Source organism: Lissotriton vulgaris, chromosome 5 (assembly GCF_964263255.1).
Source record: "Lissotriton vulgaris chromosome 5, aLisVul1.2, whole genome shotgun sequence".
Classification (NCBI taxonomy): domain Eukaryota; kingdom Metazoa; phylum Chordata; class Amphibia; order Caudata; family Salamandridae; genus Lissotriton; species Lissotriton vulgaris.
In genome coordinates, this window is record NC_141693.1 from 1679959229 (window position 1) to 1679984094 (window position 24866).

A 24866-nucleotide genomic window follows, 5' to 3' on the forward strand; every position below is an offset into this window, starting at 1 on the left:
AATCAGTCTTGACCCTGTGCCTCATGGGAACAGTCCAGTCCGAACTGCCAAGCCAGGTCCTCCTGGGACCAGAAACAAGCATCCTGGGATCGGTTTTGGGGTAACACCAATCAACAGCCAGGCTTGCTTGAATCCAGTGGCAAAGTGAGCAAGGGACCCACGTCTGGGCATACCCTGCCAACTCAGGGCAAACAAAGCAAACACAAGGAGACTATGGACAGAGCGCTGAAACGTTTCAGACACTCACCCCGGTCACAGATCTGGGTTGAATCCATTATCGTTCTTTAGCTCAATTCGCCACCCCAGTTCAGACCAAGCCATATGCAAATCGGTCTTGATCCTATGCCTCATGGGAACAGTCAAACCCGAACTGCCAAACCAGTTCCTCCCTGGACCGGAAACAAGCATCCTGGGACTGGTTTCGGGGTAACACCCCTCATCAGCAAGGCTAGCTTGAATCCAGTAGCAAAGTGAGCAAGGGACCCACATCTGGGCATACCCTGCCAACTTAGGGCAAACAAAGCAAACACAAGGAGAACAGGGTCAGCCAGAGAGGTGTTGATGAACTCTTTGTGCCTGTGTGCTACGGCTACAGTGTATGGGATTCTTCAAAGGGGTATATGGACTCTGGGGGCCGCCTGACACCTTTAGCAACAAAAAGGGCTGCTACTGGGGGCCAATGTGCTGCATTTTCTCACCTGTGAGGGTTATCAGAAGCCACTAAGAGTGTGAGGAGTCTGTATGCACTGCTTCTGAAAGCAATTCAAGTAAAAAGAGCTTAAGCCTTGGACACAAACATAGTTAAGCCGCGCACAGCAAGGGGGGGGGGGACACAGAGGCAACAGCTGGGGACAACTACCAGGATAAGGAAGAAGATGCCACCAACCTCGAGGCACACACTGTGGCGATCTTGGCAGCCATGAATGACACAAAAGCTTCACTGTAAATACAAATTGCAGTAGTCAAAGGAGAGGTGGGCTACTGCGGTACAGTCACAAAAAACTGGCAGACAAAAAACTGGCAGACGGAGTCATGGAGATCGAAGACACCATAGGGACGACATTGCCACAGGTTAAAGACCTAATTCTTCGCTTCCAGATCAGACGGTTGCACAGCAAAAATGGTCGCGTCATTTTGATCACAATATTACGGACCATATCTCCTCTGAAGCTTGGCAATCCATTGGCAAATCTGCGTTACGTAACAAAATTGCTCCTTCCTTAATACAATCCAAGTTTTTCTCGATCAATCTACTCCACTGGACTCCGGTGCGTCTTCATTCTCTCAACCTTAAAGAGGATGACCTCTGTTGGAGTTGTGGCGTTGAGACAGGTGATTTTCCTCATATGTTCTATAACTGTTCCTTACTTAAATCTTTCTGGGACCTTATTCAGCGACATTTGTCTCTTATCTTTGAAATTGAGCTCCAGCTCTCTTTCCCTTTAGTTATTTTAGGCCCCTGGGCGGCTCCTACGCCTCTTCCCCTTGAGCCATTACAATTACAACTGTTAGACCTTCTTTTATCTGTAGCGATCAAAGTTATTCTTATGGAGTGGAAATCTTTCTCGTCTGTCTCCTATCACACTTGGTGGGCATGGGTTTCCTTCTTACGCAGTGCTCACACTTCAGTAGATCTAGCACACCTGTCACCTTCCATCTCTAGTGGGGTTTGGGCAACTCTGGATGAATATATGGAACTCTCTGCGAATGGTGTAGTCCCTCAATTTCCTGCTGTTATGTCTACCTAATTTTTTGTTTGGTAAGTTGCATTACATTGGGTTGTTCCTGTGGGATTCCTTCTTTCTTTCTTCCTCTTTCCTGTCCTCTCTTCCCGTTCCTTCTTTCTGCTGTTTTTTTCCTTGCTCTCCTTCCTTCTTCCTGTTGTTCCTCTTACCTCCCCCTGCCCCTGTCCTCACCTTACGGACTGATACGTTCTACGTTCTGAACAATGTATTCCTCTTTTGGCTCAATTCATTACCCTCATTTTAGGTGCCTGTTCTCCAATTTTACGTACATTGAGCTTGTTATTGATCAAGTATTGCCTATGTTTTCACATTTCTGCTCATATTGGAATGTATCGCATCTTTGTATTTTGATTTGGATATTATTTGGATCATTATTTCGCTCAATAAAATCTTCTTGAAATGAAAAAAAAAAAAAAAAAAAAAAAAAAAACCTTGAAAATGGAAGACCTAATTCAGAAAATTTCAGCTATCGAACAAGAGGTATGTCAACTAGCGAATAAACTTGAAGATGTGGAGGGTAGCTCTGGACATCACAACATGCATCTGGTGAGGGTGGCGGAGAAAGAGGAGGGTCCATCCCTGGAGCTTTATGTGAAAGATTACTGTCAGGAACAGTTTTACAAGGCAAGCTGTCCCACTTTTTTTTAGTGGAAGGGGCTCATAGAATCCCGGCGTTTTCACCACTGCCAGGGGTAAACCACGCCTGATGACTGCTCATTTATTGAATTAAGGGACAGCAACGTGATCCTCCAAGCAGGAAGGAAGCACAGCCCCTTGACAATAGATGAGTACAAAGTTAACCTATCCCCGGACTACACCACTCTGATACAGAAACAAAGGGGGCGTACGTCCCAGTCAAAAAGATGCTGTGCCAACTAGACCTGAAATACGCTCTCCTCTAACCAGCAAAACTACGGGTTGCCACGAGGGGAAAACACACTTTATGATGACGCCGCAAGCGGCATGGACATGGCTGGAAAACCGGGCTTTGGTCTGAACAGCCGCAGGGAGTGTAGGTAGGGGAGTGATGGACAAAGGCGAGGACCCACCATAGGAACAATGAGAAAAACAACAAATATTTCCCAACTAAGGATCAGATGAAAGCAGCACAGGAAAAGGTGGTCCTAGAACTCAAACATAATAGAGGCATCTTGGAAACAACAGAGGGAGATCTCTTGTCCTAGAGGGAGGGGGCAACAGCTCAGAACACACCGAGACGAGACAGACCACTGCTCAGAGAACAACAAGTTATCTATAGTCATGCCTCTGACAGAGGATCAATTGGGATAGTGGGGTCCCCAAGGATAAAAAGTCCTCTACTCGTGGAAAGGAGCGTTAAATCATTATCTAGTGTGATCGATCAATTATTGCATTCAATAAGAATCAAGTCCGTAGGCAAGCTTCCTTTGTATAAAAGTTCTGAAGTTTATTTGTAAACATATCTTAAAAACAAAAACTTGATCCAAGAACTTATATAACATAAATTCAATCAATAACTGATGAATACCTTTGAGGGAAGAACTGATAAAACACAAATATTGAGCCCTGATGATGTCTAAGTGTGGACGAAACGCGTAGGCTGAATGAATTTATGCTATATAAGTTCTTGGATCAAGTTTTTTGAAAAATATATGTTTACAAATAAACTTCAGAACTTTTATACAAAGGAAGCTTGCCTACGGACTTGACTTTTATTGAATGCAATGATCACACTAGATAACGATGTAACGCTCCTTTCCACGAGTAGAGAATCCTGTGAGGATTGTGAACTAGCAGCCGTGGACCACGGGGAGACGAGTGTTTAAACAAATACGGGACTACTGAGTAATAACTAGGAAAACCCACCAGTGCAAGGCCCTCACCGCCTTCTATATTGGATATAAAGGATTAAAAGTCCTTGCACTGCGAGACTTAGCTCTGGGGGCATAACCCCGGGTGAAAGAGGGAGCACATTAAGTGATCAGAACATCTGGAATGATGAGTGAACCTTTGGACAATAGACGTAAGGTGACCATTGGCCGCGCCCCAGTGATAGAGTCACTTCCAAGTTTATTGGTGGGTTGGTTTGGGGAATACACATACCATGAATTTTGGGGGTGGTTAGTTTTAAAATCAGGACATGGTACTGTAGGGCGAGGGGCAGCCTTTAAGGGGAGACTTCTTAGGTTAATACTCCAAGCTCTCAGTAGTCATAGTTCAGTTGTCCACTTGGTACACACATGACGGGGAAGGAAGGTGCGCATTTGACATGATACAGGTTAGATAGTTCTCATTACTAAAGTGGAATGTGTTTGTGTTGGGCAATAAGATCAAAAAGAATTTAGTCCTCAAGGCCCTCAATAGATACCAACTGAACATCGTATACCCTCAAGGGACACACTGCATATACGCATAACACAGCTGTATAAGGAAGGGTAGATACAAAATGGTGGGACACTCTCAATATAGATCTGTGTCTAGGGGCGTGCTGATCCTTATTTGTAGGTCACTCCCGTTCTACACGCTGCGCACCTGGACAGAGACAAAAGGGTGCCATCTGGCAGTGCTAGGTTAACATGAAGGTGAATCCTTGATGCTGATCAATGTCTATGCTCCAGAGGGTGACACTTAAGAAACTGGGTGACTTACTGGTATGGACCCCAAATTCATGTACGAATGTGGGAGGCAATTTCAACATAGTCATATATACGTCCTTGAACAGATATAGTTTGAGAATGGAAGGGGAAGCGAAAAAAGGAGACTGGAGAGTTTTGCGCAGGCAATGGGACTATGACATATGGAGGACGATTTATGGGGACGTGAGGGGATATTCTTTTTATGCAGGGGTCCCACAATGACATCCACATTAGCTGGGAAAACCACTGTAGACTGAAAGCGTGTAGAATATCAATAAGAAGCCAAACGTGAGGATAAGAAGGTGTACGTAGAGAAACAAAAGAGGATACATGCAGAGACGTTTTAAGGCATGGGGAAAGTGGGCTCTGGCTTAGAGCCCTAGCTTTCAGGAGGCCCCCTTATAGAGCCAGCTATGTTCTGCAGAGTCTTACTCTTATGACATTCAGCACTTCTTAAACAAATTGTTTTAAGTACTGTTTTCCTTTCATTTATTTTAAATGTCGGTGATATGTGAGAGTCTATTATAGACACTTGCAGAGAAATGCTGTGTTTATGTTTCATCCAAAATTTTAAAAAAAGTTTCTTTTTTATCAAAACAGGACCTCACGGATGAGAAATGAGAGGGCATCACCGAGATTATTTTCAGTAATATTAGTGAGCTGCTGCTGTATTACATATTGAAAACACAAGTCACTCTCCTTAAATATTACATGGAAAAACTGAAATTGGATCTTAAATTCAAAGCTGTTTTAAACGGGGCCCAGAGAAATCTGTTAAGCCCAAGGCTCGAGAATCCTTCAGATGTCCCTGGATGGTAAACAGACAAAATATTGACTAGAAAATATCGAATGGACATAATATCGAGTACAAAATATAGGCTGGACAGAATATCGAATGGAAAGAATATAGACATTAAAAATATCGTTTTGAAGGTAAGTAATGTAATATCAAATTTTATAATATAGATAGTCAAAATATCGAAGTACATAATATAGGTTAATAAAAATATCGAACATTTAATAATATCGAATTTTTTATAGTGTATTTTATGTGTTAAAATTGTTTATTTATGTTATAATGTAATTTAATTAATGATTTTAATGTTATTTAAATTTTGCGTAATTTAATTCTGTCGCGGGTTGTGGGTTTATAGGGGAATAGGGTGGGAAGTAATTTAATTATAATTAATTAAATATGTAAATCTTATTATTGGTATTTGTTTATAATTAATTGTTAATTATTTTTATTTTGTAATGAATTACATTTTAATTGCCAATTAATTTTATTTAATTGATTAATTGATAATTATGTTACTTTAACTAATTTATTTTCTGTAGCGGGTTGTGGGTTTATAGGGGAGTAGGGTGGGAAGTAATTTAATTATAATTAATTAAATATGTAGATTTATTTATTGTTATTTGTTTATAATTAATTGTTAATTAATTTTTATTTTGTAATGAATTACATCTTAATTGCCAATTAATTTTATTTAATTGATGAATTGATAATTATGTTAATTTAACTAATTTAATTTCTGTAGCGGGTTGTGGGTTTATAGGGCAGTAGGGTGGGAAGTAATTTAATTATAATTAATTAAATATGTAAATTTATGTAGTGCTATTTATTTTAATTAATTGTTAAATAATTTTTATTTGGGTCATTAATTACATTTTCATTGAGAATTAATTTTGTTAAATTGATTAATTGATAATTATGTTAATTTTACTAATTTATTTTCTGTAGTGGGTTGTGGGTTTATAGGGGAATAGGGTGGGATGTAATTTAATTATAACTAATTACATATGTTAATTTTTTGGGGGTATTTATTAGATTTTAATTGTTAAGTAAGTTTTTAATTACTAATTAATTGTTAAATTGTAATTAATTAGTGTTAATAAATAACTAATTGTAATGATTAAATTAAATTAGTATTTGTAATTAATTAATTTTTATATTATATTAAATTGGTAATTGCTTTTAATTATGTTTTTTATAGATATTAATATATATATATATATATATATATATATTTTTAAATAATATATGAAGTATCTACTTTCCCTACTGTTGCACTCACTGGAGTGGGAATAGTAATTTTTACCACTACGCTATCCAACGCTTTTCCTACGGTTGCACTCATTGGAGTGGGAATAGTAATTTTTATCCCTACGCTATCCAACGCTTTCCCTACTGTTGCACTCTTCGGAGTGGGGATAGTAATTGTTACTCCTAGGCTATCCAACGCTTTCTCTACTGTTGCACTCTCTGGAGTGGGAATAGTAATTTTTACCCCTATGCTATCCAACCCTTTCCCTACAGTTGCACTCTCTGGAGTGGGAATAGTAATTTTTACCTCTACGCTATCCAACGCCTTACCTACTGTTGCACTTTCTGGAGTGGGAATAGTAATTTTAACCCCTATGCTATCCAACGCTTTCCCTACTGTTGCACTCTTTGGAGTGGGAATAGTAATTTTTACCCCTACGCTACCAAACGCTTTCCCTACTGTTGCACTCTTTGGAGTGGGAATAGTAAGTTTTACCCTACGCTATCCAACCCTTTCCCTACTGTTGCACTCTCTTGAGTGGGAATAGTAATTTCTACCCCTACGCTATCCAACGCTTTCCCTACTCTTGCACTCTCTGGAGTGGGAATAGTAATTTTTACCCCTACGCTATCCAACGCTTTCTTTACTGTTGCACTCTCTGGAGTGGGAATAGTCATTTTTACCCCTACGCTATCCAACACCTTATCTACTGTTGCACTCTCTGGAGTGGGAATAGTCATTTTTACCCCTACGCTATCCAACGCTTTCTTTACTGTTGCACTCACTGGAGTGGGAATAGTCATTTTTACCCCTACGCTATCCAAACGCTTTCCCTACTGTTGCACTCTCTGGAGTGGGAATAGTAAGTTTTACCCCTACGCTATCCAACCCTTTCCCTACTGTTCCACTCTCTGGAGTGGGAATAGTAAGTTTTTCCCCTACGCTATCCAACGCTTTCCCTACTGTTGCACTCTCTGGAGTGGGAATAGTAATTAGTACCCCCACGCTATCCAACGCTTTCCCTACTGTTGCACTCTCTGGAGTGGGAATAGTAATTTTTACCTCTACGCTATCCAACGCCTTATCTACTGTTGCACTCTCTGGAGTGGGAATAGTAATTTTACACTTCCGCTATCCTACGGTAATAATATTTGATATTTTTTAATTATATTATGTTACTATATATATATGTTTTAACAAATATGATTGTAAACATTTTTTTTATAACTTTAATTAAATATTTAATTATTATAAGTTAATTTAAGTAATTTTAAGTATATTTTAGTAAATAATTTTTAATATTAATTTAATTTAACATTGTTTTTAATAAAGTCGATATTTTTACAAACTATATTTTTTACTCGATATTTTCGTACTTACCTGTTTGTAGATACAAAGTCGATATTATGTCTGTCGATATTTTTTCGCCGATATTTCTGGTATGTTATGTTATGTTATGTTATGTTAAAAGAACTTGTTACCGCGCACGGACACCAATTGGTTTCATGGCGCTCAGAGACAAGTGGAAAGAGGGAGCAGGTGTGAGTGAGGGGATTAATCATAAGCTAGCTGGAAAAGATAGGTTTTCTAAATTTAACGAAAAGTGATGTAGTCCGAAGTAAGCCGGATTGAGAGAGGGAGAGAGTTCCAGGTAGAAGAAGCAAGAAAAGAAAAACAGGCACCACCGCGTTTCTTGCGTTTGTACCTGGGGGTAATTAAGAGAATGTGAGCAGAGGACCTAAGATGCCTTGAGGGAGTGTGACGGTTGAGGCTAAGCGAAGTAAAGGCAGGGGCAAGTGCAGAAAGAGATTTGAAAACGGTGCAGCCCATTTTAAAAATACAGCGGGACGCGACCGGGAGCCAATGCAATCTTTTCAACAGGGGCATGACGTGTTGGTATTTAGGCTGTTGGAAAAACAGTCTGGCCGCCTGGTTTTGTACCAGCTGAAGCCGATGAAGGTGGTACGCGGGGATACCCACATACAGGCAGTTCGCATAGTCAATGTGTGAAGTGACAAGGGCCATAATAGCAAGTATGAGAGCCTCTGAGGATAGAAACCTTCGGAAACCTTCGGATTTTCGATATTTCGATATATCCCTCGATATTATGTCAGTTATCCGTCCCTGGATACATGAGGCAGGTAACAAGGCAGGTAAACTACTAGCATGGGTCGGCAGCAGGGAAAGGGAATTGAAGACAACCTCCAGGAAGGTTGTGAAAGGCAGCCAGGACATAATAGGGGAATTAGCACCTATTATGAAAACTTTTATAACTCAAGATCAAGAGTTGCAAATGAGGCTGTCCTAGAATTTATACGTGACTGCCCCAAGAGGCGACTAGACCTTGGAAAAATGAAAGACCTCGAGGCTGATATAACAGTGGAAGAGATATCCTCAATAATGCAACAGATGCAATCAGGAAAGAACCCAGGCCCTAACGGACTTTCCCAAACTAAATAAGTGGACTACAGCCCCCAGTGTGTGGCATATAAGGAGGCATTTCAGCTGGGAGAACTACCAGCAGGCATTCATCAATACCATAATCCTTTTCCCTAAAGCAGGCAAGCCCTGAGACAGGTGCAATTTCTATTGGACGATATCCTTACTTAACACTGACATAAAAAATACTGTCCAAAGTGTTGGCTAATAAACAGGGGACGGTAGCGATAGAACTGCTCCACCCAGACCAAAACAGGTTTGTGCCGGGTTGTTTGACCACGCTGAACCTGAGTGCGGGTGACAGCCTCACTGGATGCCAATAAAGGCTTCGACTCAGTGGAAAGGAAGTATCTTTTTGGAGTATTGGCCAAAATGGGCATGGGCCCCAAATTCAGACAATGGGTCAAACTACTTTATGATAGGCCTGTGGCAAGAGTACGGGTTAGTGGATGCTCCTCTAGGGAATTTTGTATATGCAGGGTACACGGCAGGGATGCCCTCTCTTTCCGATGTTATTTGTGTGAGTAATAGAGGGACTAGCTGAATGGGTGAGGTTAGATACACATTTGACATGGCCAGTTACTGTTATTGGCGTTGCCAATTCCGGCTGACTTTAAGAGCCTCTGGCATTGGCATATCCATTAGCGGCTACTAATAGGCAGAGGAATAGTACTGGATAGAGCAAGAGAACTCATCCAGGGCATCACCAAGACTGCCATGCAGCACTTGGCATGCTGCGGGGGAGCATCAGCAGGGAAAGTGGAAGCAGTCTCAAGCTTACATATTGAAAGTGTTAACTTTATTTTTATACTAAACTAATGCATTTTTCCTATTTTCACATCAGTTGCATCTCCTCCCTTATGTGGCTTAGTAGTCACAGAAATGAATATGCATGGTAGGGAGGTCTATCTCTTAAAAATGTATTCATTCCCTTTTCTGACTCAGTTCGCAAACCCAATGCACAGAAGTCTGATTAAGTGTTTGGCGGACAGGTACTCCATCATAAATGTGACCGATATCCAGTCGGCTTTAGTACAAGCGTATTAGGACACAATGCACTTGTAATAAAGCGGACGGCATATCCATCACGCTTGTGGTGGAGTACCTATCTGCCGATCTCTAAATCAGTCCCAGAGCCTGTACTCCCGCCCTGCTGAGGGTTAGCCACTTTCTGATGTGATTAACTGAATCTGCCCCTTCAAGTGCAAATGCAACAGGCTTGGACTGGGAAAAGGAATTGCATCCTTTGCATAGCATATGTTCAGAAAGACTATGCAAAGGCTTTTCAAAACAGGTACATTTGCAACTTTGCACAGAACTCCAGCCCCAGACCCTAACCGGTTCCATTTAGAAAAATGTAAGCTTCACACTTGGTTAAAAAGTCACACATCAGCAGAGAAACTCTTTAAATATAGAGGAATTATGGCACACTGGTCAACCTTATTTGTGTTTGACTCTGTGCTACACAGAAGTGGAATGGAATATCAGGGTACTGCTTGTTTGCTTGAGTACCAGACTGTGGGAAACTTGTGCACCTTTGACTTGAGTTTATGTTACTGTGGTAACCAGTACTTCATTTGAGCTAGTGGTTGCCAATGGGTTCCACCAGAAGTCTTTTCTATCCACAGCACTGTTTTTCTCCCCTGGCTCAATCCTAAAGAAAACAATTCCCTCAGCCTCCTGATGCCTTCCCTGTCCCAGATGCAGCCCCCAAGGCCAAGAATGGAATTGGGCCATTGCCAATTGTGGAAGTAAGCCCCGCCAATGGTGGAGGTGAGGTTGATCAGGCCCGTGGAGGTGGAGAAGGACCATGCCAATGGTGGACGTGCGCAGTTCACCTCACTCACAATTCACCATCATTCCCTCTTCATTGTACAGTTGGAAAAAACATTACTTACACATGTGTTCTTAACTTGTTGTATGTGTTCGTTCCACTGCACTGCTATTTGTCCTCCAAACTGTGTATCATTTGCCTGAAATGATCCTATGAACAATTTAACTCAAATGACTGAACAGAAACAGGTTCAAATCACAAGGCGGAGGACACGATTTTCTGATTCCTCCCAAAAACCTACACCAGAAATACCTCTACTTTCCAGGTGAAATCTGCACAGATCGGGAAATGTTACTTCATTCATTATGCAAATTGGCCTCTTGGATTATACCTTCAACTTTGCTAGCATGAATGGTACAAAGCGGATAAATTAAAATGTCCCTTCACAGACAGAAGATATCTCTGAAAGGAAACAAACCCAGCTCTCTCTTTCTGCCAATCTGCATCACGAACAATCACCAACAACAAGGATTCCAGGACACCCATGTGATTGATGATGTCCGTTTGGGAGTGGGGAACATTTGTTACGTCATCCACTAACAATTAAAGGAATGTTCTGTGATTTTACAAGGGCATTGTATCATCCAGAGTTTCTTTTAGGCACTTCCATTAGTATGGCTGACCAGGCTGAGTCATTTGAATGTTCTAGGGTTTGAGGGTCAAGTCAAGTCAAGTCAGAGAATTTATATAGCGCACTACATACCCAGAGGGTCTCAAGGCGCTTAGAAAGGGGAGGAGGATTACTTGTCAAATATCCACGTTTTAAGTTGCTTTCTGAATGCTAGGTGGTTCTGGGTAAGGCGAAGGTAAGCGGGGAGTGAGTTCCATGTTTTAGCAGCCAGGTATGAGAAGGATCTGCCTCCCATGGTGGTCTTGTTGATGCGAGGTACAGTGGCGAGGGCTTGGCTGGAAGAACGTAGATGGCGGGAGGGGGTGTAGAAGGACAGTCGTGAGTTGAGGCATTCTGGTCCAATGTCGTAGAGTGATTTGTGTGCGTGGGTTAGCAGTCGGAAAGTGATTCTCTTATTGACGGGTAGCCAGTGGAGGTCTTTCAGGTGACCAGAGATGTGTTCGTTGCGCGGGATGTCTAATATGATCCTGGCTGAGGCGTTTTGGATTCGTTGGAGTTTCTTCTGGAGTTTAGCGGTAGTACCTGCGTAGAGGGTGTTTCCGTAGTCCAGTCGGCTCGTGACCAGAGCATGGGTGACTGTTTTCCTTGTTTCGGTGGGGATCCAGCGAAATGTTTTTTTGAGCATGCGAAGAATGTTGAAGCAGGATGAGGATACGGCGCTGACTTGTCTGTTCATTGAGAGTGAAGAATCCAGGATGACGCCTAGGTTCCGTGCGTGGTCTGTCGGGATGGGTGCTTTTCCAAGGGCTTCCGGCCACCAAGAGTCGTCCCATGCAGAGGGGGATGTACCTAAGATGAGGACTTCTGTTTTGTCTGAGTTCAGTTTCAGACGGCTTTGTTTCATCCATTCGGCAACTTCTTTCATTCCTTCGTGTAGGTTAGTTTTGGCGGTGCTGGGGTCATTGGTGAGTGATAGGATCAGTTGAGTGTCATCCGCGTAGGAGATGATGTTGAGGTTGTGTTGGCGGGCGATGGCCGCGAGGGGGCTCATGTATACGTTGAAGAGGGTGGGGCTGAGTGAGGATCCTTGTGGTACGCCACAGATGACTTCAGTGGCCTCGGATTTGAATGGTGGAAGGCGGACTCTCTGGGTTCTTCCGGTGAGGAACGAGGTGATCCATTCAAGTGCTTTTCCTTGTATTCCGATGTTATTGAGGCGTTGTAAAAGGGTGCTGTGGCAGACTGTGTCGAATGCTGCAGAGAGGTCGAGGAGGATGAGGGCGACTGTGTCTCCATTGTCCAGTAGAGTTCGAATGTTGTCTGTTGCTGCGATGAGGGCGGTCTCAGTGCTGTGTTTTGCTCGGAAGCCAGATTGTGAGGAGTCGAGAGAATTGTTGGCTTTGAGGGGAATCACAAAGCAGAAAACAATTTCATTTAAAGAGATCAAAAATAATGACTCCTACCTAGAATGGCCACCACGATGTCCTCTCTCAGAATCTCGATGGAGCCGCGGGAGATGAAGTAGAGGGTGGTCAGCACGTCGCCGTAGTGGACCAGGGTGTCCCCGGGAGGGGCGTGCGTGGTTTTGAACTTCATGGCCAGGGCCCGCAGGCAGCCCTTGGTGGCCCCACGGAAGGCCTTGCAGTTCTGGAGGAGGGTCCGGTTCAGATGCAGGCAGATGTCAGCCTGCAGGCATTCTGGGAAGCCCTTCAGGACCTGCAGTAGAGGAGGTGGAAGAAGGGGACAGAGGGAACATAGGAGTAGATCATAAATGGAGCATTGGTCAGTTATATCTTCATCAATCATTCACCAGACACTTATCCCGAAAAAACACACCTGGCCCTGATTACGAGTTGGACAGTACTGGGATAACTGTACATTTGCATTCAAATTTGCTTTTACTGTGTGGTAAATCCTCCCAGTACCATCCAATTATGAGTTAAACCCCATGGATTGGAAAACACATGTGGGATAGTTTTCAGGTCGTAAATCCACACGGAATTCACACTCCAGTGGGACTTAACTCTCACATTTACCACATGCTCTGGGCAGGTAGTAAATGTTATGTGTGGACCCCTGGGTGGGGTGTGAATTGGGGAAGGGTGTTGGGGGACATAGGGGAGGGATGGGGAAGGTCATTTCTGGCAGGAGGGAATGCAGTACCCTGGTGGTCCCACTCCTCAATTCAGTAGTGATCAGACAGCCCTTTCATTCACACAATATGTTTTTAAGCAATAGGTTATTCATCCCAAATTGTGTACCGTGATCTAAATATGTGATGTCTTGTGTAGCCTTGAAAATAATTTACTGTACTGTCTCTGTACCTCTTTAGTCAGCCTCATCAAGGCAGTGCTGTAACACAATATGATGTGGATTCTCTGGAAGATATAGTAAGTGGTCCCTGAAATTTCACACATTTGAGACACTGCAAGCATACAAAGGCTGTAGGTTGAGCGAGGGTCTCCAAGAATGGTGGCCCCCCTAGAAGTACAAGGGTGAAGAAGCCTACACTATTCTTCTGACTGTCGCAGACAAACTTTAAAGCATGGCACTGTCTCAGCGCAGATCAACTCTCAGTTTAAGAATCTTTATGTTTTGTTGACACACATACACAAAGTGGATCTGAAATACTATATCTGAGACGGAAACGGTTGAATGTGAAAAATAATGGCCAATAGTGAGAAGCCATGAGGGTCTCCACAAAACACGTCTCTCCTAATCGAGGTAAAAGAGGGTTAAGACACTGAGTGCAAAATGAGGTATAATGTTATACACAATTTCGAGCTGAACCCACATTTTCAGCAAATTCGTGTTGATCTACTCAGAATGAAATCAGCAATAGTGCCACTTTTTTCATGAATAAAACTGGAAAAGTGGCACACATTAGCCGCCACTGGTATAGGACCACTGCTGCTAACTCCCTCTCTGCTGGATCGCGCCAGTGGCATTATTGATCTCTGCAATTGGCCATTACCCTGGCACCTAGTAAACAACAGTTAAAGGAGTCGATATTAAATACCATTAAGCCATCGGATTAGTTCCTTGACTCGCAGCTGGAGCGTTTGCAGCTGTGTCACCTGTGCAAAATTAAATCACTCTGAAGAAACAACAAGTGACTTTGACATCCAGGCTAACTTTCAGTTCATCACTAGGCAGCCCTGACACAAATGCTAGAACATATAGCAGCCTTATATTAAAAAATGCCCTGGTTCACATGGCCTGTCAAATATTAACTGGGTTTTAGACCTAAACTGACCTTTCTGCTTTCTTGAGCAATATGCTGTTTAGTAGCCAGATGCATATTGGTCATTTAGGACCCTTCCGCTGAATTTGATTCAGTGGATCATGCTATCTTGATTGGAAGATTCCCCTCTGGAGCCTGTGCGGACAGCAACACCATCCACTGGCTTGAATCCTTCTTTTCTCATTCTTCACAAGTCATCTTGGGCAGAATCTTACATTGAAAGTAAACTTCCCTGCTCCTGGCATGCCGCAGAGCTCGTCTCCCATCCAGAATTCACTTTGTCGCAGTGTTTGACATCTTTGCAGACCAAATCAAACAAGCTTATCTCAGATTCCGTGGCATGAGCCTTACAGAACATGCTTGCAAAAGGACATACGTGGATGTCAATAAATGCTTACAATTGAAAATAAAACTCATAAGTTCCTTTCCAGTCCTGAATTTTTGGGACATGAATTACCAGTAATCAAAAAATGTAATTAAAAATAGGCTTGCTTTTAAAGCTGATTTATCCCTTATGCTTAATGCTCACTGGAAGGCCGTTGCTTCTATTATTAACATATGTTGAAAAACATTCTCCAAAAACTGTCCCCAAATAGAGATTTGGTGGTTGTATATGCACGGCCAACACACCACGGCCTGCCGATCCAAGGGGTTCCACCTAATACTGCCGGATGGGGCAGTTCTACTAAAAGAAACTCCCTTACACTTGGAAGCACATTAAGATGTTTGGACACAAGACTAAATAGTCTACCTCTCCAGGCGCAGAAGTTATAGGAACACCTTCCAGTTTGGAATTATCACCAGAACTAAGAGACTACTTGAAACTGACCTCAGCCCTGAAGAAGTTGCGGGGTAATCCCCTGTAACAGCGACGAAACAAGTGTTAACTAAGAAGGTATAAGATCTTGAATTAAAGACATCTGAAAATACAAGACAACCATCATTGTGATATTTAAGGAAACTGTAAGTATTTACTTTTAAACGTGTGCAGAGGATTTCTATATATAATACAGTGACTTGTCTGCTGGCCACACATGTGGGTATTTGGTGGTTTTCCCTACCTTATGCACCGGGCCAGATTACCTGCCACAACTGATTTGTTCTTGTGATAGACCTTAGAGAGCCATTTTGCCTATTGCTGACCACTGACTGTATACCTAAATATTTGGTGGTTAGGCCATCATTTCCAAGATGCATAATAGTAATATTCTGTATGGATGCCTTTTAGCGCACAGGAAGCATTTTGTAAGGTTTGTGCAAAAAAATTATTCAAGATGGAGTGAGCATTAGAAATGCAATCAGACAGTCAGCCAATCAGAGGTCTTGAGGTGACAGGTTATTCAAGTTTAATTTGCTATGCTTTCCGCTTGAGGTGACTTCCTATCGGCTGACTAGAACAGCAGCAGTCTGACTATGCTATGACTTCATAGCATGAATATGGCATATCATCTCCAATTTTATAGGGTCCATAAACATCATTAGATGCAGCTAGTCCTGAAGATGTTCTGGTATATATAATACTTTTGGAGACCAAAAAGTCAACAGACAATCAACTACACTTACAGCCTTATTCATGAAGGGGCCGTTTTGCGAGCCCCTAATAGCGAATCATAGCGATTCGCTATTAAGGACTCGCAAAACGGTAATCATGTAGGAATCGCATAATAAAATGCGATTCCTACTGATTCCTTATTTGCGATTAGCAAATTGCTAATCGCAAATAAGGAATAACTCGCCATTCATTCCTATGGGCCAAAAGGCCCATAGGAATGAATGGGGAGTATTCCTTATTTGCGATTAGCAATTAGCTAATCGCAAATAAGATTGCGATTTGAAGGGTGCCAGGGGTGTCCACAGGACACCCTGTAGCACCCCTCAAATGATCTGTGACACAGGTGTTGCACACACACATGTCCAAAGGACATGTGTGTGTGTAACATGCAACTCAGAAAAATGCATTTAAATGCATTTTTCTGAGTTTTCGCAATTTACCGCGAGGTCTGACCTCGCGGTAAATTGCGCCTAGAAATAGCGAAATCGCAAATTGAAATAGGATGTTGAATAGCATTTAAGGAATCTCAAATAGAGATTCCTTAAATGTCATTTCCTCGCACATTTGCGACATCGCAATTAGCGATTTTTGCTTTTGGGATGCTGAATCCCAAAAGCAAAAATCGCACTCGCAAAGGGCCGGATTCTCAGAATCCGGCCCTTTGCGAGCCGATTTAGCCTTCATGAATAAGGCTGCTGGTCTTTTCATCTTTGATGTGGTTTACCCTGACCGTTTGCCTTCAGACCTTCTGTTTTGCTGACTTCATTTTTTTGCTGTCTTTAGGACTCGGAGCACTTTACCACTGCTGACCAGTGCTAAAGTGCATGTGCTCTGTAATTAAAATATGATAATACTGGCTTATCCGCAATTGGCATATCTAATGTACTTATAAGTCCCTAGAAAAGTGCACTACATGTGCCCAGGGCATGTAAATTAAATGCCACTAGTGGGCCTGCAGCACTGATTGTGTCACCCATTTCAGTAGCCCCTTAAACATGATATTTCAGTAGCCCTTTAAACATCACTCTGCTGGACTCCTGCTATGCTGAGCTGACCTGCTTCATGCTGCCCTCTTGCCTGGGAGTGAGAAGGACTGGACCTGCATCTCTCCACCACTTGAACTCAGAGTTGCTCCAATGACTTGTCTGCTTGCCTCCTGTTGGACGTCTCAGGTACATCAAAGACTTCACTCCACTCTTCATCAACACCTAGACGCTGCCATCTGAGAGTCTTGCCCTGCCAAGTGGTGCCAATCCAGTCCTGGACCCTTGGAAGTGGACGTAAAGAGCTGCAACCTGCAAAAAACACGCATCACAGTCGTTGCACGGCTGGGAATCGGTGAATCTCCTTCGACGGTGACACTGCAGCCACTGCCAGGATCAAGAAAATTTCATTGTCGACTGTGCGGCTCCACAATGATGCATCACCTACATCAGAGGGGTTTGAAGATGACGCATCTCCGATTTGCATGGCTTGTAACCGACGCACCGCTACATCCCCTGGATCGACGTCAATGTATTGCCTTCCTCTGCTCCTTTCATCTCACCCTCAATGTCAATTCAAATCCTAAACCAAGGTCTTGTTTCAGTGGGCCAATACTGGTCCCTGTATCTGGCCTGCGCTCCATCGCAGTTCGCCTTTACTTTCAGATTTGACCCGGTCCAGTGCAACTAGATAGCCCTGGTTGGAGTTTTATGCTTTTATGCACTATATTTCAGGATATTCTTTAAAAATTCATAACTTCGGTTTTGCTTATTTGATTTTCGTCATTTTGATCTAGTTTTGTTCAATAAATGAAATACCAGCATTTGTAAAGCGCACAGCTACCTCCGAAGTGGTGTCCCGGCGCTGGGGGCCCCCGGGAAGATTAAGCAAGCTATTGCCCAGAGTCACATGGTGCTGGGCAAACCTACCGCCAGCACCGGGGATCAAACCGTGAACCCCGTAGTCCAGAGTCAGGCACCCTGACCGCTGAGCCACACCTCTCCCAAATTAAGCTTCAGTTGTCTATCCAGGTGTGGTATCTTTTTGTGTGGTGTTGTCACTGTTTTACTGTTTTAAGTGTTGCACAAATACATTACAAATGTAGCGTACCCTAGGAGGGTCCGTCCCCCTTGGCACTGCTAGACCTCCAATTTCCTGGTTTGATTTATTTTCCAATGTTGCACATATATGAAACGCCATTTTTTTTCCCAGTAAGTAGACGATGTTTTAATAGTTTCCTGTTATTAATGTTCAATTCAATTCAAATCATTGCTTAGTTTCAGCAAAGTTATGTAAATCCATTACATTGTCAGATAAATCCTCTGTCCTTTTTCTCCATCCCAATGCATTTCGGGCATTGTGCCCTTCATCAGGGATTAGTTACACAGGGATACATATGGTCAAAATCAATGAGGAAAATCAAATCATCATACAATCCGTGGTCGTCCGGCGCACATGGGTGAGGTGATCGGTAAATCCGGGCTAATTTGGTGATTTGATTAATCATAAAGTACTAATCCATGTGGTAAATATGCTGATATGTCCATGTTGATGCACTGAATCGATGTCAACGATAATGAAGTGCCTAGATTATGCCAAAGACATGCAGCATTTTATAGGGAAACAATGCCCACGATCGTAATCATGCAGGTACCTAAGGAGTGCCTTGCGAATCCAGAATAAGTGACACAGTGTTTCTCAAAAAGTGCTGAAAATTAAGCGGACCGTAATGTCCAATACTCTAGTGCAAGTCGCTGTAGCATAACGCAGTGAGCTTGCTCATGCAAATGAATTAGTATGCTGAACAACAATAAAGGGTGTGGCTCTGAGCAGTAAAGCTGAGCACCATTACATAAACCACCAAAAACAATTGCCAATACTGCTTTTTGTTTGGAACTTAGTCCTATGTAAAATGTGTGGACATACCATCAAACCATTTCAAGCTTATTAATTGCTTTTTTTTAAATGGTTTTGAAAAGAAGTTTTTTTGACACATTGGTAAATGTCTAATACATGTTATTTTTCTCTGTACACCACTACTATATACAATTACATTAACACCTTGGCTGCTAGAGGTTTTTCCCCCGCGGCCTGCATTCTCTGATTTCCCATTGTTCATGACGAGCTCAGCTCGTCATGAGCACACGACCAGTGTACTGCATGACGAGCTGAGCTCGTCATGAGCAGCGAAGGGGTTAAACAAACTCAATTCACTCGCCACACCACATTCAAGTCAACAACTCTATAAACAAAAAGAAAAATTCAACACCTTCCATTCACACTCATACTCATCATACCAAACAAAATTGCACTAAATGATACAAACTATTACATTCTATACAAGTTTCCGTTCTAGTACATCCTATTTAACATTTTTGCTTATTTTCATACAACATCAATTAGTTCTTTCAAAGCCAGTTATTATAAGCAATAGTTTGGTGGTTCCACGGTCTACGCGTTTCAAACCCTTTGAATCCAGGTTCTCATCAGGACCAACCTCACTGAAAAAACCAATGAAAGAACATGGTCAAAACCTCAACCTTATAGCCTAATTGTTCCTCTCTAATCCACCACCTATTGACTCTGCCTTCTTACCTTTCTTTCAAACAAGCCTCACTTCATGTCTTTTCTCTACTCTATGTGATGGTAACATGACCAATCTGCTTGTCATCAACATGCAAAACAATAAATCAAGAACACAAATTAGCATAATCTGTCCTGTGTGTACTCTTTTTAGGACTCTTGGGGGCCAATTCCGATCGTGGAAAAAAAACGTCCGTACGATTTTCATCCGGAGCCATCGCTGTCCGATTCGTACCTGTTTGTCCGATTCGCGTAGTACAATCTGTATTCCGTCAATCCGTCCGAATCGTCGTGATCCGTACGTATTGCAAGGCTGAAACAGTGAACCGTACGACTCGTACATATGCCGTACAACCTGACGAGTACGATCCGGACCGGGGTATCAGGACGCGAGTCGTACGGTCCACGTCAGGTAAGGGCGATTCATACGGAAAAGCGCACTATCACATACACACCGTACGGCGCGTACCCCCCATGATCGGAGGGGTACGGCGCATACCCCTGCGATCATGGAGGGCACGCGCCGTACACCCAGCGAACATGGGGTACGCGCCGTACCACCAGCGTACATGGGGTACGGTGCGTACCCCATGTGTGCTGGGTGTACGGCGTGTACCCCCCTTGATCGCAGGGGTACGCGCCGTACCCCTCCGATCATGGGGGGTACGCGCCGTACCCGGGGGACCCGTTCCGTACCTGTTTCGTCGCGAACTCTGCTTTTACAGCTGTTTTCAGCTCCCGTAGAAAAAGGGTCATACTGTGCGTACCCGATACGTATCTTGCTGGGTCGTATAAACCAGTCGCAAACTGTACAGATGTCGCGTACAGCGGGTTCCGAGTGAGTTTCATTCGGAGATTCGAGTCGTACGGTTTCTGTACTATTCGTACGGAGTCCAGCTCCTGGTACCAATTTTACTTCGTCGTACGTACGGGTACATTGCAGGGTACGATTCGTACGGGAAAAACGCTCCGAATGGCTATTCGGAGCGCGTTTTACCGGATCGGAATTGGCCCCTTAATGTGGCTTATTAGCTTACATTGGAAAGCTTTGCAAAGCTTGGATCAATTGGCTTCCTTAGGTTTCTCGTTTTTTAAGCCTTTGGTAGTGGTTTGTTGGATAATCACCTAGAAGACATACAAGCGTTTTATGGAGCCACCTGCGTTTGTTTGGTTAAAGGGAAACATGTCAGTGTCGTTTCCGAGCTTACCTCCTGTGTCGGGTCGAAAATCCACATAGGGGGAGAGGCTTTGCATGTGCAATCCGCGGGTGCTAAAGAAAGAAAATGGGATAGTGAGACGCCTGGTTTGTTCCGTGATGGATTTTGTTGGCGATTTCACGATTGATACAAAAAGACGAGCAGACCTCACTCATCCTATCGCAGAAGTTTCTCACGTTGGATGCCCGCCTGTTTGCTCCGGAACTTCTTTGTTGGGTTCCGGGGCACTTCCTGTTTTGAGGACGCATTCTTGTGCCGTGTGTTTCTGGGAAATATAGTTCCGACTAGAGTATTGACAAACAAGTTTGGATTGCGATATTTATTACACTTAAATCTTTTACGATTGCGTTTTTTTGCCAATATCAGCCCCTATACTGATTCCATATGCGACACGCACAAGGAAAGATACGATCATTGGTTGATAGTGTGTGATAGTTTGTACTCTGACTTGTGAATAATTCCTATGACGTATGTTTATGGGAAATGTAGTCACGCTGCCCCGTTCCAATACCCTGTAACTCCATGGCAATCGCTTAGTGGCAGAGGAAGCGGGCCACCACTGTGAGGAAACCCAGGCCACCACAAGAGGAACAGTGAGATACTGCAGCTGGTGTAGTGAATCAGCAGTGCGAGACCAAGTGAGTAAACAAGACGGGAGAAACAAATAAAGAAGGTAGGAGGCCTCAGCCATAGCCAAGGAGACACAAGACACCCTGTGATGGTGGCAACCAGGCACTTGGCATGCCAGTGAAGACACTCGCTGGAACAACGTCAGCCCAGCGTCAGTAATTTAGGTAGCAATGGCTGCGGTCACTGCCGCAGCCTGCCTGTCCCTATCCCTGGCAGCGACAATACAAGAAGCAAACCACCAGGCGTGGGAGTGGTAAACACTGCACGCAGACGCGCCAACTTGTACCCAGTGCATACACCCAGAGAAGCAAGCAGGGGAGGCGTCAGGAAACCGCATGCCATCCGTGCAAAAAGTGGTCATGGTGCCGACCATGAAACTCTCCACAAAAATGGATTCAGTCCGGAATGCAGTAGAGAAACTGGGAACCATTCAGGAGCACACTTGTGCCGCACTAGAGACGAAAATAGACGGAGTGGCGTCTGACTTCAGGCTATAGCATGCAGACCACCGCAAAAAGTCAGACAGAGTACAAACAATGAGCAAACGCTGCAGGAACTGAAGCCGATCACCAGCAGCCACGCTGCTGCCCTGCAGGACCTGGAGGAGCGGCTAAATATACTAGAAGAGGGGCTGGAGGATGCAGAAGGCCGCTCCCGCCGGAACAATGTCCAAATGGTGGGCCTTCCAGAAGGAGTGGAGGGTCAGGACACTGTGGCATATGTTGAAGGCTGGCTGAGAGACCTGCTGCCGGAGGACACACTATCGGGCCAATTTATTGTGGAGTGCGCCCACTGCGTGCCAGAACACATGCCTCCACCAGGACCCAAACCAAGGCTGTTTCTCTTCAGACTGTTAAATTTCAGAGATAAGGACGCCGTGCTAAGAGAAGCCTTAAACTTGATGACATTAAAGTACACAACCAACAAATAACGTTATTTCCGGATTATACCTGTCAGGTGCAGGTGAGAAGGGGGTCCTTCACCGAAGTAAAGCGTAAGTTTTGCGATGTGAACATTCACTGATCTTTAATCTTCCCAGCTAAACTACGAGTGGCTGTGAAAGGGGCAATGCACTTCTTTGATGCACTATCAGAGGTCTGGGACTGTCTAGAGGAACCAGGCCTGCTGATGGGGCCTAGGCCAGCTGGGGTGGAATAGCTCTCCGGCATAACAAAAGAAACCGACGCAGGGGAGGTAATGGAGGATTCAAACAGGCGAAAAAGTAATAACACCCAATGTGGAACAGAGACAAATGGAAAGGCAAGAGGCCCTACATGTGGCAGCGGCAATAAGCAACAAAGCATTGTCCCCTGACCTAGAGACTCAATCTGTCCCATGCCTGAGCACGTCTGGATTGTGGTCAGCCAGATGTGATGATCTAGACTCCGTACAGCTACCAGACATCATGCCACAGATGTCGGACGATATAATCTGAATAAACAATAATGCATAAATTGTAATAAAATCTGATTATCTGGAAATCTGCTTTGACACCTCCACGCTCACGCGCAAGCACAGACTGGAGGGTCGGGGTGGGAACCAGTAAGTTAACGCGGAATGATTTTTTGATTCACATAAACCTAGAGTGTGGGAATTGGGAATAGCATATAATTAAAAGCATCATTGAGGGAGAGTCCAAAGTGCGTAAGCCTGTAACGCACGCCCAAACAGCTAACCTGCACCTAGCAAACTAGTTGTCATGTTAGGCACTGCAGATTGGTAGAACAACAATTTTGTGTTCGCCCTCATAAAGTTATGAAGTGCGCAGTCGCACTTGCTAATGGGCATCCGGTGCACGACACAGAACTGCCACACCACTAGCATTTACTTAAGCCAAACGGGCCCACAGCGCTACAATACCCTTGCTATCCACCCACACACAAACCCCCACACCCCGACATGTTTGAACCGGCATGCATAGCCAACAGTTGCCACATGGCATTGATCAATGTTTGGGCAGATATCAGTGATCCCTCTGCTCTCCCCAAGTTCTGTTCCATACAGCTCGCTCTCATGCCAGTACTACAAGGCATCGTTCATGCGAACTTGCACTGTCTACACCTATGCTGCGCGATCCTTGACTACCTGCCTCCAGGGATACCGGGTTGGACGTGCGCAGTACCACACTCCACTCTTGAAGTATGCCACCCACCAATGTAATTACCTGAATGTCCGGGGGCTACACACACCGTCAGGCAGATACAACATTTATGCTTATCTGCCACAAAGCTCACATAGCGTTCTTACAAGAGACACACATAGCCCAGCCTGAGATCTGCAGACTGGAGCAGTGGTGGAGGGGGCAGGTCCTGGCCGCAGGCTATTCCTCATACACCAGGGGGGCTCTCATCTGGATTAGCCTGGGACACTCTTCACACCAGAGGAGACTGAGATCGATACATGTGGCAGATATGTCCTATCTAAAGGGCAACTGTATGTGAAACACATAGTGTTAGGCTCCATTTACGCCCCGAACACAAACTAGGGGGCATTTTGGGCTACGTTGTCGGACATACTATTGCGCTGGTGCAATGTGCCATGGTTGCTTGGCGGTCATTTTAATGTGGTCCTCGACACCACCATTGATAGGTCCTTCCCACCATGCACACTAATGCAGCGTCTAATGCGCATGCTCTGGGCGAGTGGCTGCGTCGCTGGGGTCTGTCCGACGTTTGGAGAACACTTAACCCACAGTTGTGTCTTTACTCCTTTTACTCTCACCCTCGTGGTTTACATGTCTGAATTGACCGGTTTGTAGCGACCCAGCAGGTACTGACACAGTGCGCCGCAGCAGACTACATGGGTAAAATGCATTCAGATCACAACCCTCATGCGCTGCAACTCCAGTGTGAAGAAGAGAGGCCCACCACCAATCTCTGAAGATTGCAACCTCTAGCACTGGAAGACCCCCCCTTCAGGCAGGCAATAGATGTGTCAATAGGCACATATTTTGAAGGCAACACTGGCTCTGTCATGGACACGGGATGTTATGGGATGCAGGTAAGACTGGGATCAGAGGGCGGTGTCTGGGTTTAAGCTGGTCCATTGGAAAGCAGCTCATCGACTAAATAAGTTGCATCGTCGCACCCTTCACTAGCGTAGAGGCAGAAATGGCCAGCGGTGGAGACGTGCATCTGGCACTAGACACCCAAAGGCAGAATCACATGGAGATACTAGAGAGGTTGCAATGCCTAAAGTACACTTCACATGCAGTGCGCACACATGCTGCAGCTGATAGGGCGGGCAGGCTGCTCGTGCGCTTGATCTGCCAGGAACACGTGCAGACACCTATACTACTCTTGCGGTCCGCCACTGGTCAAATACTCACCAGGCAGTTTAATATACACAAGGAATTCATAGGTACAGGAGGTGATACGCTCGCTGGCCACTGGTAAGGCACCGGG

At 44.1% G+C, this 24866-nt stretch overlaps 1 protein-coding gene across 2 annotated transcripts in view; it reads right to left on the reverse strand.

The window, feature by feature from the left end:
- KCNH6 (potassium voltage-gated channel subfamily H member 6) overlaps positions 1 to 24866 on the reverse strand; it is a 997202-nt gene that overhangs the window by 63716 nt on the left and 908620 nt on the right. For both annotated transcript variants that reach the window (XM_086923820.1, XM_086923821.1), the window contains one exon: positions 12716 to 12968. In XM_086923820.1, coding sequence (XP_086779946.1) covers positions 12716 to 12968 — 253 coding nt within the window. The remainder of the gene's footprint in view (positions 1 to 12715; positions 12969 to 24866) is intronic.